Raw genomic sequence first — 16,916 nt, forward strand, 5'->3', positions numbered from 1 at the left:
GGATTCTGTGTTTAGGAAACGCTAATACAACAGTTTCTGCTTTGGCTAATGGCATACTGATTAATCACTGGGGATGCTTGATTAATGATATGAAGGCCAGACACTATGTGTGGTGATGCTTCTCTCTTGGATATCTATTTTACTGCAGTAATCAGTCCTGTCTTCTCTGCTGATTCTCTGTCTTTTGTGCCTGTGATGGCCAGAAACCTGGTTTTTACTGGCATGATGGAAAAAAAGAAAAGAAAAGCTACTTTTGATGCATCCCAGATGCTCAATACATAGTTTTTAAAAATCATTTAAGATATTGTTGAACATAACACACCACACCATCAACAGATCCACAAAATGGAGAAATGGACACATAAGAGTGGGTTTCTCTGCAAAGCAGAAGGAAGTACCAGGTTGGCAGAAAAAAACTGAAATGTTAAAACAATCAGGGTATTAGAACCCCCCAAAATAAAGAAACAATACCTGCAACTTTTAGAAAAGAGTAAGCTCTCAGTGGCAATGCTGAAGGTTACTAGGCAACCAAAGCATTATTGCTAGCCCTTCCAAACCTTAGTTTCTGGAAAGCAACGCCATGGGAAGGGGGAGCAGGGGTTGACTTGAGGGGAAAACAGCCCTGGAATAGGTCCCCCCATAATGTCCCCTGATGGAAGAAGACTTAACAGGCACAAGCCTGGCAGTGACCACCAGAAACTCACTACCCATGCAAATAGGTCTGGCTCAGTGCCAGCAGCCACCATGCAAATAGCCCCAGATTTTCCCTGGGAGACCCTGCCATGGGGAAGGAAAGAGGGAAAGCTAAGGGCCAGGGTACAGATAAAGGTAGGTTGGCTGGCAGGTGGGAAAGAAGCAGGAAAATGGGAGAGGCTATGGGGCTGCCAGGGAAGGGAAAGAGGCAGGATTGCCACGTCCCTCTTCGCCACCAGCGGGAGGTATTTGGGGCGGAGCCTGAGGAGGGCGGTTTTGGGGAGAGGAGAGACTTCAATTCCATAGAGTCCAATGGCCAAAGCAGCCATTTTCTCCAGGTGAACTGATCTCTATCGGCTGGAGATCAGATGAATTAGCAGGAGATCTCCAGCTACTACCTAGAGGTTGGCAACCCTAGAAAGAGGAAATAATGGGGGAGAGGGATACGGGGGTGGGGGAAATAAGATGCCCCCAAATCCTTGAGGGTTCTCTGCTTGTCTTACCTAACAACAACAATAATTACCTCTCCAATTTAAAGTTTTTAGAAAGTTGTATCCACAAATAATACATTACTCATTTTAACTAAATAACACAGTATGCATGCATCAGGAGTTAATGTATGACATTCTCAGATGTACATCAATCAGGATAAATGTAATCAGGGCTTAATTTATGCCAGGGCTCTTCCCCTGGAATCAGTTTTTAATACCAGTGAGGTGAATCATAGAATATGCAAAAGAAAATGCCTTTGAGCAAGTGCAGAGTGACTTTCTTACTGCTGAGCAACTGGCTGCGTGCCACAAATCCACTGAAGCCTGCATAGGCTGTGCACTGCTGTTTATTTTTTTCTGGCCTCACCTTACTCTTGAATTGCCTGATTAGCCAGATCCCTTTTTTCCTGCTACCCCAAGCTCTCTCTGTCCCCCACCCACAAAGCTAAGGTAATTTTTATTTCCAATCATACCCTGCCCTTTGCTCTGTCCTCAAATATATTTCTCAGATGGACACCAATGTTGATCCCACAATGTGCTTCCAAAATCTTAAAAGAGACATCCTACCTGTCAGTGTTACTGCCACCTCTACAAGTGGCAGGTGTGTATGTGTGCAAAATTGATAAAAATCAATGTTTTTAAATCAGATTTTTAAAATCTAAGTTGGGTGTTTTCTTAATAAAATGCTTTTTTGGGGGGGAAATCTATCGTTGGGTGTTTTCTTAATAAAATGCTTTTTTTGGGGGGGAAAGCTATCTAAAGATAGTTTAAATAGTTTTCTACTTAAGATAAATTATAGTTCCAAGGTTATTCATCATGAAATAAGGATTAGTTTTTAATTATGTCGCATGAGACTGTACATTCATGCAATGTTTACATTTTTTGTAAATGAAGTCCATTAATCCATTCACAACATCATGCTCTTACAGAGGTTTCTGTTAGATTATTTTGAGCAATTTTTCCATCTAGAACAGTGGTTCCCAACCTTTTTTTGACCAGGGACCACTAGGACTTTTTTGTTCGGTGCAGGGACCCCAAGGTTCAAAATAAAAATTCAGAGAATTTGAAAATCAACTGTAATCATAACTGTTAGTTAAACATTAAACTTAGAATAATATTTGAATATATATTTTTACAATAGAGAACTTTTAATTGAAAATATTAATTTAGTATGGGTTTATAACTTTGTTTCGCGGACCTTAATTTAGTTCTCGCGGACCCCTGGGGGTCCACGGACCCCTGGTTGGGAACCAGTGATCTAGAAGATATGATCACAGAAGCTTGGTTTTTCAGTTCTCAAAACTGTGATTTTGTGTCTTCAGAGATAACATGCCTTTTCTTCACGGTAAAAATGTTATGAAATAAACAAGACCTTAATCCCATTGTTCCTTTGTACACAGAATCAACCGCTTACCTCTTAAGTGCTAAATTTCAAGAAGTTCAATGAATAGAAGATTGTTTGTAGTGCAATAGATCTGCACAAGGAACTAAGTGTTAGGAGGGAGGAGCAAGCAGTAAAAATGAAAGTGAAACCTTTTGAGCAGAATACTCTATAAATCTTGGGATCTTTGTGTGTATAGCTTGAGGTTTATCTGTCCCTGGAGGAGAAAATCTATAATGGCAGCAGGCCGTAAAAGAGACCCAGTTTGGGAATATTTTAATGAAGTTCCTCTACCTATGAGTAAGGTAGGCATGCGCGCAAAATGCAAACACTACAACAAAGAAATGCAAGGCCTAGTTGCCCAAATGAAACTGGAGATAGTTCACCTTGCAATAATTTCATAATTATTTTTCTATTTATTTCTAATAGTATAATCAAATCAGTAATTTTTGATATAACTGTAAAAATAATCTGAAAATTTATTATTCTAAAAATGAAACTCTCATCTGGTTGTAAATATTAAGATTAATCCAGCAATAATGAGTTTTTATGTAGAATACCGTAATTTAAATCAAATTGGGCAGCCTGTCCCTGAGCTCTGAGGCCAAAACAGCTCAGGAGGTGAGCAAGTGGCCATGCCGGCGTCTGGGCAGCTTGCGCCGGCACCCAGTCCACTTGTGCCACCAAGAGTGGCATGGATGCTGGCGTTTGGGCACTCAGCCGGCCTCCCTGCGCATCGCAGCCCTGGAGTCCCAATGGTGCAAGTTGTCCCGGGGGTGTTGTACCCGGAGCGTTTGGGGCCGGAGAATGCCCCTCCAGCAACAACGTTGCTGCACCAGGAAAAACCTGTTCTCAATGGGGGGAAATGCCCCATTTTTTACTTTTTAAATTTAAAAAGGCTTTTTAAAAGACTGTTGGAGGCCAGGGAACCTCATTGGAGGCCATGCCATCCCCGTCCACCAAAAGGCTCAGGAATGGGCTGTACTGACTAGAGATTTAAATCAAACCCACCCGGTATGTGTGTGTTTTAAATCTTTAAAATAAAATTCCTGACAGTCTGCTGCCATTTAATAGTACTCCAAAATGACTCTGCCTTCCATCCATCCTTTGGGCAATTGTTTGATGGGTTTGTCCAACTCTCAAGAAGTGGTGATGGGTGCTTGTGGGTAAGGAACAGTGTTCAAATGAGAATATGAGTAACACTGCTGGAATGAATGCCAGAGAGAGTTGGCAGAGAATGGCAGATGGAGCTGATGGTAGTACAGTCAGAGGAGCAAGTGTAGGCAAGACACATGTTGGTTAGTGGAGGTCATGGTGACACACTGACATGCCCACTGACATTCCACAGATAAAAATAGCAAGACCCTGTGTACAATTACTTGGGTGGGTCAAAAGCAGCCCAAGGCCCTGGTCTAGTAGCAATGGTAGCTCATATGATAAAGAGACACAAAAATGGAAGGAAAAGATACATGGAGAAGTTCATCTATTACTTCACTGCTCTTACAGAATTTGATACAGCAGATAAATAGTTTACAGGGTAACTATTCCACACTACGTGATCTTGAGTAGACAGCATATGTGATATTAGGTTCCTTATTCTAGAATCTAGATAATCAAATATGCCAGTTTATTCCACTCATTGCCTACCTAGGACATTATCAAAAGTACTATACAACTAACATACTAAATCAACTATTTGTTTTTATACTTTCAACATGGGTTGCCATTTTTTTCCTCCATTCCAGAAGGCTGAGGTGAAACTTAACCATCTATGCTCAGTAATATCCAATTTAAGAAAGTCTGCAGCACATTCTACACAAGATGCAGAAAACAGGCCTTAACATCATGATCTGAAACATCCTTTCCCCCTCAACAGGGTTGCCAGCCTCCAGGTGGTGGCTGCAGATCTCCTGCTATTACAACTAATCTCCAGGTGACAGAGATCAGTTCACTTGGAGAAAATGTCTGCTTTAGATGGGGGACTCTATGGCATTATACCCTGCTGAGGACCCTCCCCTCCCAAAACCTGCCCTCCTCAGGTTCCACCCCCCAAATCTCCATGAATTTCCCAACCCAGAGCTGGCAACCCTGCCCCTCAACATGCAGCCTAACACACAGTTCTGGAGAATGCAAAATGCAAACCATATGGTGAAATTTTGTTGGTCCAAATAAAAGGTATCGCATGGCTGTTGTTTCTGAAGTTTAATTGTATTCCCTCCCCCACAAATTTATTATTTATTTAAAACATTTTTAGGCCACCTTTCCACCCAATCAGGGTCCTCAAGGCAGCAAACGTAAAAAACGTTAAAAGCATTTGAACAATTAAAAACATTTACAACTATTAATTCAATAAAAACTCATAAACAAACCTCACCAGAACCAGGAAGGGGGTCCAGTAACCATTATTGGGGGTATTCCACCAGTTTACCATTACGACAACCACCTTGTGAGGTAGGCTAGGGTGAAAGACAGTGACTGGCCTAAGATCACCCCTGAGAGCTTGACAAAGTAAGGATTTCAACCGAGGTCTCCCAGATCCCAGTCTAACACTATAACCACTACACCACGCTAGCACTGGGACAAAATGGGCTCCTGAATGGAAAAGGCCAAGAGCTAAGCCACACAATTCATTTGTTTATTAGCTGTCTCAGGGTTAACTTTTTTGATAAGTCACAAGTCAGCACCACGAATGTCACTTTAAAAGCCTGAGAAACTTATTTTGTTGACAGGGCAGCATGAGAAGAGGAGGGGACTCCTGCTCCCCCTCCAGCCTCTTTCCTGTGTTGCTACAGATGCTTAGTTCTGGGTATTTGCAGAGAGTAGTGATATCCTGCTCCTTCAGCTGAATCTTTTAAATTCTCCCTCAGCTCAGCATAAAAAACCTGGCCTCTTAGCACATAATAGTACCCCATCAGCCAGTATCACAGCTGAGAAGAAATTAAATACATAGTCTGCCCAAAATAAGAATGGAATAGACATATGCACTGCACACTGATGTATTTCAGAACCATAACTAGAAGAATGAGGAAAAGGTACTATTTACATATTTGGCTATAACTTCTATAGAACTTTGCTGGTACCCAGAACTCCATAATGCTTTGGCGCTGCTTGTCTGTTCTTATCTGTACATGCCTATATGACTGCTCTGTATATCAAATTTTATGAAGGTTCCACCGCTTAAAATTATTTGAATTGAGGGGGAAATCATGTGCAATAACCATGGCAACAAAGATGTTTAAAAAGTCAGAAAATTTTCACTTGTGTGCATTTCTACCAACAAAAAACAACAACCACATACCGGTAGATAATTTTCAGACATTAAACCTCTATGTTAGCACTACAGCACAAAAATGGGTCTTTCTATCAGTTACATATTTAGCATTTAAAATGCCAAAACCTCAAAATGCTTTTTTAAACTTAGGGATATTTTAGAAGCAGTTTAGAGGTTCGTTGGGTAGTGTATGTATCAAGAGGCTCCCAGGAGCACATGATTACAGGACTTCGTTTTCTATGTGTAGATTTCTTCCTTTAAATGGAGGCATTTTCCATTTCAGCCCTTATCTTCCAATGCCTGTAGCCAGGAGACTATGGTTCAGCTTCACACTCTCAAAACATGTCCTGCCATAACAGCTACAGTCCACTGAACTATTCAAGCTGTCAGCCAAGAGAGTGGGAGAGACGCGCACGTGAGGGACCGTTTTGTCTTGGCAGCTGGTCCCATGCTGGCAAAGTTGAAGGTGCTGAAAGTCAGGAACAAGCTGCACTGAATAATAAGGCCAATCTTTGTTGGTTATATGCCTCATTAACTGAAGTACTAAAAATACAAATATCTGACACAGCGCAAGTATATCAGATTCACTATTTCCTGTTTCAGAGACTGGGATTTGGCTTATGTCAGAAGTTTTGAAAACTAACCCCAGGATTGGAAGGATTAATTTTTAAAAAACTTCTAAAGCATATAGAACATTTATTTGCTTGGATATTTTTCCTACTGATTTCAGTGGAACTGATTTCTGTAATCTATTGTTCTTAGAACTGCAGCCTGAAATTGTGAGCCGTAAAAGCAGTGATTCCAGAAGAGACCCACTAGCTTCAATGTTATTACCCCAAGGTAAGTGATATGCAGACTACAGTATTTGCTTTCTTTGCTCATTCAAGGCTAGTGTGCTGTTGCACATACAGTAGCCATACAGCTAAGCCCACATTAAATACAGCAGATTAGTTCTTTCTGAGTATCTTTACTATTTTTTAACCCTTCACTTTAGACATTGAATAGATGAATCCCCCCCCCCGTATCTTCAACAAAGGTGATACTTTTGTGGGCTCCACACACAAGCCAATAATCAAGTCAAACAATACGTTACACAAATGGAAGAGAAGATAATAATAATCAAGTCAATCAAAAGTTGCACCATTGTGTGGAAGCACCATTCTCTGAGCCAAACTAGATGTTCCTTTTTTTTTTTTTAAGAGATTGGTCCAGGTTCCCCAGACCCTACTTGGGTCCCCCACAGTCCCACAGCAGCTACAGGGAATGGCTATTACAAAATAAATAAAGCAGAGCCCTTTTGAGATCAGCTGCCACTGCAGGGGGAGAAAGGGCTCCTGCCTCCCCTCCCACCACGGCTGTTTTCCGTGCCCCAACAGAGCTGGGGGACGGAAGTTATTTCTCTGTTTTTGCTACTCCACACTCACAGTATACTCCACTTGGAGCAACAAAAACAGGGAAATAATCCCCCCCCAAAGACTCAAGTGAGACCCAAGCCCTGAGGGACTTGGTTCAGTTCTGCAGGGCCTGTAAGATGGAGACGTTCTGCTGGGCCTGTGGTTGAGGACAGCAACAGTTGTACATCAGTTGGCCTCCCCTGCTGGACCCCTCGAGGGTTTATGCCCCCTGTTTTTGGGCTGGGTCCCCGATTACTCACCTATATAAGGGGGATTTATTATTTTGGTGTCATCCATTAAGATTAGGTTTTAACTGTTACTGTGTTTTAAACATGTTTTGGTAGCTATTTAAGAAAAAATGTTTGTATAATTCTTGGATTATTAGCCGCCTTGAGCCCAATCTTGGTTGGGAAAGGGTGGGATAAAAATTTATTTAATTAATTAAGAGCTTCCCCATTCGCAGCCGGATTCCAAGCCCAAACAAGATCTGCTTTATTTTTCAATAGCCATTCCCTGCAACTGCTGTGGGGCTGCAGGGAACCCACAACCAACTCTTTAAAAAATCAAATGTCTAGTTTGAACCTTTGTCTTGCGGGATCCTGTGACTGGGAAAACTGGTTAACCTATGTGCCACTATTTAGAGAAGTGGAGCTCCTACGCTGTTTGGCAAAATGAGTTGGTCAGGCACGTCATTCCTCAAATAGCTTCACAACGCACAATAAATGCGGCTTGATCTGAGACATGTATTGTCAAGCTACACAGTCTGGCAGCATTTTACCACTAAGGACAACTTGGATCAAACAGAAACTAAATTAAGAACAAAAGCATTTCTGAGTCTTGAGCTCAACTGAAAACAAAAACTTCTGTCCTTAGCCAGCAGAGCAATGAGAACATACTGCCTTTGCAGACAGTCCATCTTGAAGCTGCCAACCTGGCCTATTTTCACACTCACTCCCTTTTAGGTTCAGCCTTCAACACTGATAATTATTCTCCATGATAGCGGGATGGGTAAATATCCTCATGAGTACTTTGCCAACCAGTAAGTACAGGAGTGCAATAGTAAAACGTTATCTTAATGCTGTTCCTGTTGAAGACAGGTTTTTGTTTGGTGGCCGTGCACGTGTGCTGAGCAAGTCCCTCTTTGCTGTTGCTTCATGTCACAGTGCTATTACTTTTTTTTTGCCTCTCCTTGTGTGTTTTAGTCAAATTATTGTTTTCAAGAGAAAAAGATCTTTCACATCCTTGCAATCTCCAACGACTTTATTCTTTTAGGATTCACAGTGTTTATATGCAACTGTAACAGCGACATCATCATATTGTCTTATATTCTTATAGCGAAGTTGGCCAAATCTTTGGATACTTAAATCTGTTGACTAGAGCTGTGAATGGGCAAGACAGATCTTTCTACAAACCAGAAAAAGGTCGCAGGTTTGCAGAAAAATGTAATAATAATAATTTAAAAGATAAAAGGAGTGCATATAGCTTTAAGCAATGGATAACCCTCAGTGGCTGTTGCTAGGCAACCACAGCATTCCAGGCTTTAATTTCTGTAAGTAAAGGGCAGAGGGAGGGGGCAAAGCCCTTTCCAGGCCTCTTTTGGCATTTGAGGGAGGACTCACTGGGTTGCCAGGTCCAGGTTTGGAATTTCCTGGAGATTTTGTGGTAAAGTCTGAGGAGGGTAGAGTTTTGGAAAGGGAGAAGCCTCAGCTGAATATTATGCCATAGAGGCCACCCTCCAAAGCAGTCATTTTCTCCAGGGGGACAGATCTCTGTTGTCCTGGAGTTCAGTTGTAATTGTGAGACATTTCCAGGTCCCACATGGAGGTTGGCAACCCTAGGCTTGGAAGCAACCTCGGGGTGACTTGGTACTACCTGACTTGCATCTCTACTAGGCCTGGCTGCTTGCTACTGTTCAACAGCAGCCACCCTATGAAAGTCAGTGTGGTATAGCAGAGCTTCAGAGTAGGGTGTGGAAGACCAAGGTTCAGATTCCCATGTTGCTGTGTAGAAGCTCACTGGGTGACTTTGGACTAGTCACATACTTTCAGCCTAACCTACTTCACAGCCTAACCTACCCTGTGCGGATAAAAAGGAGAGGAGAATAATGTAAGCTGCTTTGGTCCCCACCGTGGAGAAAGGTGGGGTATAAAAGAAGTAAATAAATAATAAATATAGCTGACGGTGGGAGGCAGATTTGTGAATGGCTGAGGAGAGAACAAGGCAGCGAAAGAGGAGAGGATATAGGAGTTCCCAGGAGGATAGAAAGAGGAAATAGTGTGGGGAGAGGGATACAGGGGGAAATGAAGTACCACCCCACAAGTCCCTGAGGGTTCCCTATGATACAAATCGGCCTGGCCCAGTACTGGCACCACACAACTGGGCCATAGTTTCCCTAGGTAGAGGCTGCTTAGGCGAGGGTTTAGAGGGAAAGCTGAAGATAGAGGGGCAGAAAGGTAGGTTGGCTGTTGGGTGGGAAGGACATACGGTTGCCAACTCCAGGTTAGGAGATTTTGGGGGTAGAGCCTGGGGAGGATGGGGTTTGAGGAGGGGAGGAACCTCAGAAGGGTATATCCCACAGACTCCACCCTTCAAAGCAGCCATTTTATCCAGGGGAACTAGGCTTGCCAACCTTCAGGTGGGAGCTGGAGATCACCTGGAAGTACAACTGCTCTCCAGATGACAAAGATCATTTCCCCTGGATAAAATGGCTGCTTTGGGGACTCTGTGGCGTTAAACTATGCTGAGGTCACTTCCCTCCAAAACCTCACCCTCCCAAGGCTCCACCCTCAAATCTCCAGGAATTTCCCAACCTGGAGCTGGCAACCCTAAGGAGAGAAGGATGCAGGAAAAGGGGAGAGTCTATGGGGTTCACAAAAGGGAAAGAGGAAATAGTGGGGAAGGGGGAAAATGAGATTCCTCCCGCAAGTCCATGCAGGTTCCCGCTTGTTAATTACTATTTTCTTTAACTGAAACGTCCATCATTTCTGTGCTCATTGCCAATGAAATAGTTCTTATGAAGGCAGGCAGGCAAGCAGCCAAACAGGAAGAAAGGGGTAGCTGGGCTGTTACAAAGCATCAAACACATCTGCAGTGCCCCAGGAGCTAGTTTTTTTTAGACACTAAGGAGTCAAGGACTCTCTGACTGGCAATAGCAGAATAGCCCCACTCTTCATCACTTCCTTTTCATAAGAAATCACTGCATCTCAAGCATCAGCCAATCCTTGCTTTTACAAAAGGCAAAGCCTCCCTGGCACATGTTCTCACAGGTCCACAGATGGCACAAGATGAAGGAGAAAGGGAAGGAGAACTTAATTCAAGAGAGAAAATAATTAAACATTTCAAAATTGCTTGAAGAAAAGCACGCTGTCTATGAGAACTCAGGTATGATGGAAACGGTTTCTCTGAAAGGCAGTACTTAGCCAGAAGATCCAAGAAACAGACTGAGAAATACATTCAAATGACAGAGAGTGTAGTAGGAGTTAAGAATGTCATCAAGAATGTGAGCTATGAACTGCGATCTCCCCTTAGCCACCAACTCATAAGGCAGCCTCTTGGGCAGTGGTTATCCCTCAGTGCCACAACTGCAATAAGGGGGTAATAATGGCCTACATTTCAGATCTGTTGAGAGTTTTACTGAAATAGTGGAAATCATCATCATCATTTATTTATTATGGTCAAAGACCAGCTTACAGAAAAAGAAATATCATAAATAATTAAAAAATGTCTAGTATTTGATCAAGTAAAACGAAAATTTAGTTACAACTCTTGGTAAAATGGTCTGTTTAACATAAAAGACATTATGACAGCTTATTCTGCCTTATTACACATGCCCTGGCACAGAATCACACAACCTGATAGGTAATATCTTTAACACAATCATCTAATAACAAAGTAGTGTGGCTACCTCTATCTCTATCTGGGAAGCTAGACAAAATTGGATCGATGAACATTTTACGTATGTCTTGATAAAATGGGCAGTGTAAAAGAACATGTTCAACTGTTTCCACCATTCCAGATTAACATGGACAGAGGCGGAGTTCATAAGGAAGACGGGCATATCTCCCTTCAAGAACAGCAAATGGGAGGGCATTAAAGTGGGCCAAAGTAAAGGCTCTCCGATATTTAGGGTAATTTAAGGCATAGAGATAATTTGCGGGAGCCAAAAAATTAATACGGTTCTCCACTACTGGAACCGAGTGAGCCCTTGATCTGTCCGCTTGAAAGTGTCCTGCAAGGTTACATTTTGTTTACAATGCTATTTAACATCTCCATGAAACTGCCTGGGGAGGTTGTCTGGAGACTTGGGCATCAACCAAAAAACTCTTCAAAGAACACCTGATACAACAGTCTGCAGCAACAAACTATCTTGGGCATTAGTGTTACCCTTAATCAGATGGCACATAGTGCACTCTCCTTCTCTCTCTTTCTGTCTTTTCGATCTAATCCCAGGGAAGGTGTTGCGACCTTAAATTGGTGTTTGAGCACAGTAAAATACTGTATTACAGCAAGAAAACTTGAATTTAAGTATTACAACATCTCCACTGGCTTCCAACAGGATACTTATCATGCTTTGCTGCTTCTTTGTACTTTGTGCTGTTCTTGGTCTTTTTATTGGGGTTTATTAGCTTTGATTTTGTCATCTTTTGTTTTTAGTTTTGTAGTAACCTACATTTATTGTTACGGCCATTGGCCAGCATAAAACAACAGAGCAGTGCAAGTACCCATACAACACCAGTAAAAACAACAATAAAAAGGGAAAACAAAAATACAGCAATACAACCAAAAACAAACTGATCAAACACACCATCAACATGACAGGGTACCAGATTAACATTGTATATTATATATTGTGCACTGCTTCACCCTTCACTCGTCATCTGATATGTCACTAATAGTACACCCCTTTTTGTTTTGATCATTCCTTTTAATAGCGGCATTCCAGCAAAATTTAGCTACATCATAAGAAATAACAGGGTTTTTATCTTCAAGCAGAAATTGGATAATTAATCTTTCTTCCATTATAGGTTGATGCAAATAACCATATTGTTGTAACCAGGGTTCGATTATTTTTTTTAATGTTTGTGAGCTGCTTGAGGCTTTGAGGAAAGATGGGGTACAAATATTTAAATAAATTGCCATTGAATCTAAAAATATTAGGACTCAGGGACAAACTAACACAGGGAACATTTATAGAAACATGGAGAGAAAGCACGTCTATACCAGCCCTGCTCCTTTTCTGTGTCAGGGTTTAAAGACAGTTTTGCCCATCCCAAAAAGAGAAGGGGTTGAACCAATAAACTCTTCAAAGAATACCTGATACTACAGCCTGCGGCGACAAACAAACTTCTGAATGAGATTAACATGATTTGGTTTCTCTAATCACAATTACCTGTAATCTCAAAGCAATATAATGCTATTAATAAGACCCTGAGAAACACAATAAAGCACCTGGAGAAAGGCTCCTATTCTTGCCAAAGAATTTTGTTTAAACAAATGCAGGTCAATAGAGAAAAAGAAAGATTTAAAAGCACTTTTTAAAACACTGCTTACTTTACTGGATTCCTATTAGTCAAACAAACCTTTAGTCAACAGCTTTTGTGACAATAATATAAAAATAAAGTACTCCTTTTAAAATAAAATGATACTGGAGCCTAGCAGGTGCTCTAAATGTGACTGGAGAATTTACATAACTAACATTTTCTTTACATTAACAGAGGCCCACTATTGGGAGAACAGAGCTTTCTGAGTTCTGTATAGAACAGAAGAATCATGCTTCTTAAAATGATTGGATTTTTTAACCTGTTTCATAAAACATATTCATTTGAATACAGGCCCAAAAGTTTAAACATGCTTAAATGGACAGGCAGATCAAATTCAACTATTATGTGGGAATTACAGACTGGACAGATTCATGGAGGAGAGGTCTATAAATGGTTAGCAGTCATGGTGACTGCAGATAGCCTCCGTCTGAATATCTGTGCTGGAAGCTGGCGGCAGCAGCCTCTGAACCCTGTTTGGCACTGCAGGGCAACTGGCTGGCCACTATGGGAATCAGTATGCTTGACCAGATGGACCACTGGTCTGATTCAGCAGGATCTTCTTATGCTCTTATCCCCCATGCTATTCAATATAAGTGAAAATAATGCATGGTTTTAGAGTAGCCTGTCATCAACATGTCAATGACACCCAGCTCTAAATTTATCTGCACCCAAAAAAGTAAGGCTCTAACCCCTTATGTTATACAGAAATAAGGCGAAAGGGACATCTCTGCAACAAAAGGGGCTAGAGATTTGCTTTAAAAAAAAATTAAAGCAGGAATTCAGAGAACCAGATACACAGGTTGTTACAACTATACAATGATATTCAATTGCCCATTTTTAAAAAAATCTGAAAAAGCCCTAGTGGCAGGGGGGTAAATGGCTGCTTCTAGGGTACCGGGGGAAGGGAGACTATGGGAAAATCTGCCATGTGGAAGCCCTGTTGTCACTGTGCTTTATCAGCAGCCACAGTGGGGAAACTACACAAGCTTGTCCCTATGTGGAAAACACTTTCGACAAGCCACTACCTCTCAGCATCAGGCCCCATCTGCAATAGAGGATAATAATACTGATGCATTTTACAGGATCACTATAAAGATTACTGAGATAAGGTACAGCTTTCTTTTGAATGTTCAAAAAGCGTTATCATTTAATTTAATGCTTTAATGTTTTTATCTGTTATTCAGATCAATTTTATTGGTTTTGCAGAAATTAGAAGGTGCCTCCAGAGCATATTCAGACTTGGCAGAATATAGTTTATTTTAACTAACAAAATATGTTATTGTTATTTAATTCTCAAAAGTGCAACAGCACTCTTTGCCTTTTAGGTAGGGCTCAGACCTTGGTTCATGAAGTTATCGTGATTATTTAATTTAGCTCCCTTTCAGACATATTATACTCCTATCTTGCATCTTCCAGTGCATAAACTCCAGTCTGATCCATAGCAAGATTTACTTTGGATCCAGTTAAGGGTTGACCACAGAATACCAAAATTGCCACACCGCCATACTCCAACACTGGATATCCCACTTGGCACAAGAAGAGGCACTCTTGTGTACATTTACCTGGGAGTAAGCCCCATTTAACACATCAGGGCTTGCTTTTGAGAAAATCAGTACAGGATTGCATTGCCAGGCCCCTTTCTCCAATGGCCTGTTTAAAATAAAATCAGTCTCCCCCACCCCACCCTTATGATAGCTAAGTATGCCTAGTGTAGCTCTGCCAACCCACTGATCAGCCTGTAATTCTAACTGGCCAGATGAAAATTCAATTTTGTATTTGTATTAATAGGGTTACCAACTTGTGGCTGGAAAGTCCTGGAGATTTAAAGGTGGCGCTCAGGGGGCGGAGTCTGGAGAGGGGAAGACCTCAGTGGGCTATAATGCCATTGAGCCCCACCTTCCAAAGCTGTCATTCCCCCCCATGTAGTCTGGAAATCAGTTGGGAGGTCTCCAGGCCCCACCTGGAGGCTGGCAAACCTAATTACAAACGAGGAGTGTTTGAAGTGATTAGAGGTCATACTTCTTGTCCAACTAGCTGCCTTGGGTGACACTATTTCCCTTTTATTTCCTCTAAAAAAAGAAAAGAAAGAGAAGTTAAAGGGTAATTCACAGCGGGTAGCCGTGTTAGTCTGTCTGCAGTAGTAGAAAAGGGCCAGAGTCCAGTAGCACCTTAAAGTCTAACAAAAATATTTTCTGGTAGGGTATGAGCTTTCATGAGCCACAGCTCACTTCTTCAGCTCATACCCTACCAGAAAATATTTTTGTTAGTCTTTAAGGTGCTGCTGGACTCTTGCCCTTTTCTACTACTGAAGTTAAAGGGTTTAAAGTAAAATAAAACCAAACAAGTATTAAATATTGTCGAAGGCTTTCACGGTCAGAGTTTATTGGTTCTTGTAGGTTATCCGGGCTGTGTGACCGTGGTCTTGGTATTTTCTTTCCTGACTCTTCCAACACACTTGACACTGAGAGACACCGTCCTTCAGTGTTACTCCTCCAAAGATGCTTGCCACAGCTGCTGGCGAAACGTCAGGAAAGAAAATACCAAGACCACGGTCACACAGCCCGGATAACCTGCAAGAACCAGTGTTTGAAGTGATTAGAGGTCATACTTCTTGTCCAACTAGCTGCCTTGGGTGACACTATTTCCCTTTTATTTCCTCTAAAAAAAGAAAAGAAAGAGAAGTTAAAGGGTAATTCACAGCGGGTAGCCGTGTTAGTCTGTCTGCAGTAGTAGAAAAGGGCCAGAGTCCAGTAGCACCTTAAAGGCTAACACAAATATTTTCTGGTAGGGTATGAGCTTTCATGAGCCACAGCTCACTTCTTCAGCTCATACCCTACGAGAAAAAATTTTTGTTAGTCTTTAAGGTGCTACTGGACTCTGGCTCTTTTCTACTACTGAAGTTAAAGGGTTTAAAGTAAAATAAAACCGAACTAGTATTAGATATCTTCAAGCCCCATTTTTCTACTGTCCCGCCCAGAACCCGAAGCATCCCTGCGCATCTTGGGAACTGTGGGAGGAGAGGGTGGGGCGCCATTGTGAACTGATCCCCCTGGGCCCTGCGAGGGTCAGGCGAGGCCTTGGGCCCAGCCCCCTCCCAGGCTCTTCCTCCACTTCCACATCCTCGATAAGAGTCCTCAGCCTACCAGCAGAACGGGGTCGATGGGAAACGAAAGGCGCCACGGGGGTTGCCGGCCCTCTGCCCCCTCCCCACCCCCGTCTCTCCCAAAGCTTCCGCCGGGAAGAAGAGGGAGAGGCAGCCCCGGCTCTGAGGCGAGGCGGTTCGCGCGCCGCGTCCGACGGAGCCTCACCCAGATAGTCGAGGCCGGACTGAGAGAGGCGGTCGGCGTTCAGCATCCTCTCAACGCGGCCCGGCCCGGCCCTTCCTCTCCTCGCCTCCCCTGCGGTCTCCAGGACACCAGACGCGGTCGCGAAGGAAATAGTGCCCGGGCAGAAACAAACGCCTTTGCAACTAGGATCCCCCCCCCCCACCACGACCACCAGAGGAAAAAGGAAGGGGAATTGAGGACGCACCCGGAAATCGTCCTTTCCCCTTTGGAGCCAAATGCCCGTCGTTTCAAGGGCACCTTTTAGTTCCAAGTGGGTCGCCGTGTTAGTCTGTCTGCAGTAGTAGAAAAGGGCCAGAGTCCAGGAGCATCTTCAAGACTAACAAGAATATTTTCTGGCAGGGTAGGAGCTTTCTGTCTGCAGTAGTAGAAGTCTGTCTGCAGACTTTCTGTTAGTCTGTCTGCAGTAGTAGGAAAGGGCCAGAGTCCAGGAGCACCTTAAAGACTAACACAAATATTTTCTGGTAGGGCATGAGCTTTCGTGAGCCACACTTTGTTGTGGCTCACGAAAGCTCCTACCCTACCAGAAAATATGTTTGTGAGTCTTTAAGGTGCTACTGGACTCTGGCCCTTTCCTACTACTTTTAGTTCCAAGATAGGGCATTTGTTTCAGAGCTTCAAAGCTCTGCAGAAGTACGAAAGGGTAGTTATCGTTTACCAGAACACGCCCCCCCCATCCTCTTAATTTAAGGGGGCAATCTTGTGAAATGTTGTCATGACAACAGTCAACAGAGATTGCTCCTAAGTTCTGCCTGCTCCATTTAATAGTAATGGGCGCAGATGTGTGGCCTGATCCCCAACC

The 16,916-nt window shown here is 42.7% G+C and overlaps 1 protein-coding gene across 2 annotated transcripts in view; it reads right to left on the reverse strand.

The window, feature by feature from the left end:
* CSTPP1 (centriolar satellite-associated tubulin polyglutamylase complex regulator 1) overlaps positions 1–16,130 on the reverse strand; it is a 137,591-nt gene extending 121,461 nt beyond the window's left edge. Inside the window, exon 1 of one of the 2 annotated variants that reach the window (XM_056851476.1) lies at positions 16,079–16,130. Coding sequence is in view for 1 of the 2 variants with exons in the window: in XM_056851475.1 (XP_056707453.1) it covers positions 16,079–16,124 (46 nt within the window). In the remaining variant the exon portion in view is untranslated. The remainder of the gene's footprint in view (positions 1–16,078) is intronic. The other variant, XM_056851475.1, reaches the window with a different exon arrangement.
* Between the last annotated feature and the right edge of the window lie 786 nt (positions 16,131–16,916).

This window comes from Euleptes europaea, chromosome 6, assembly GCF_029931775.1.
Source record: "Euleptes europaea isolate rEulEur1 chromosome 6, rEulEur1.hap1, whole genome shotgun sequence".
NCBI classification, from domain to species: Eukaryota; Metazoa; Chordata; class Lepidosauria; order Squamata; family Sphaerodactylidae; genus Euleptes; species Euleptes europaea.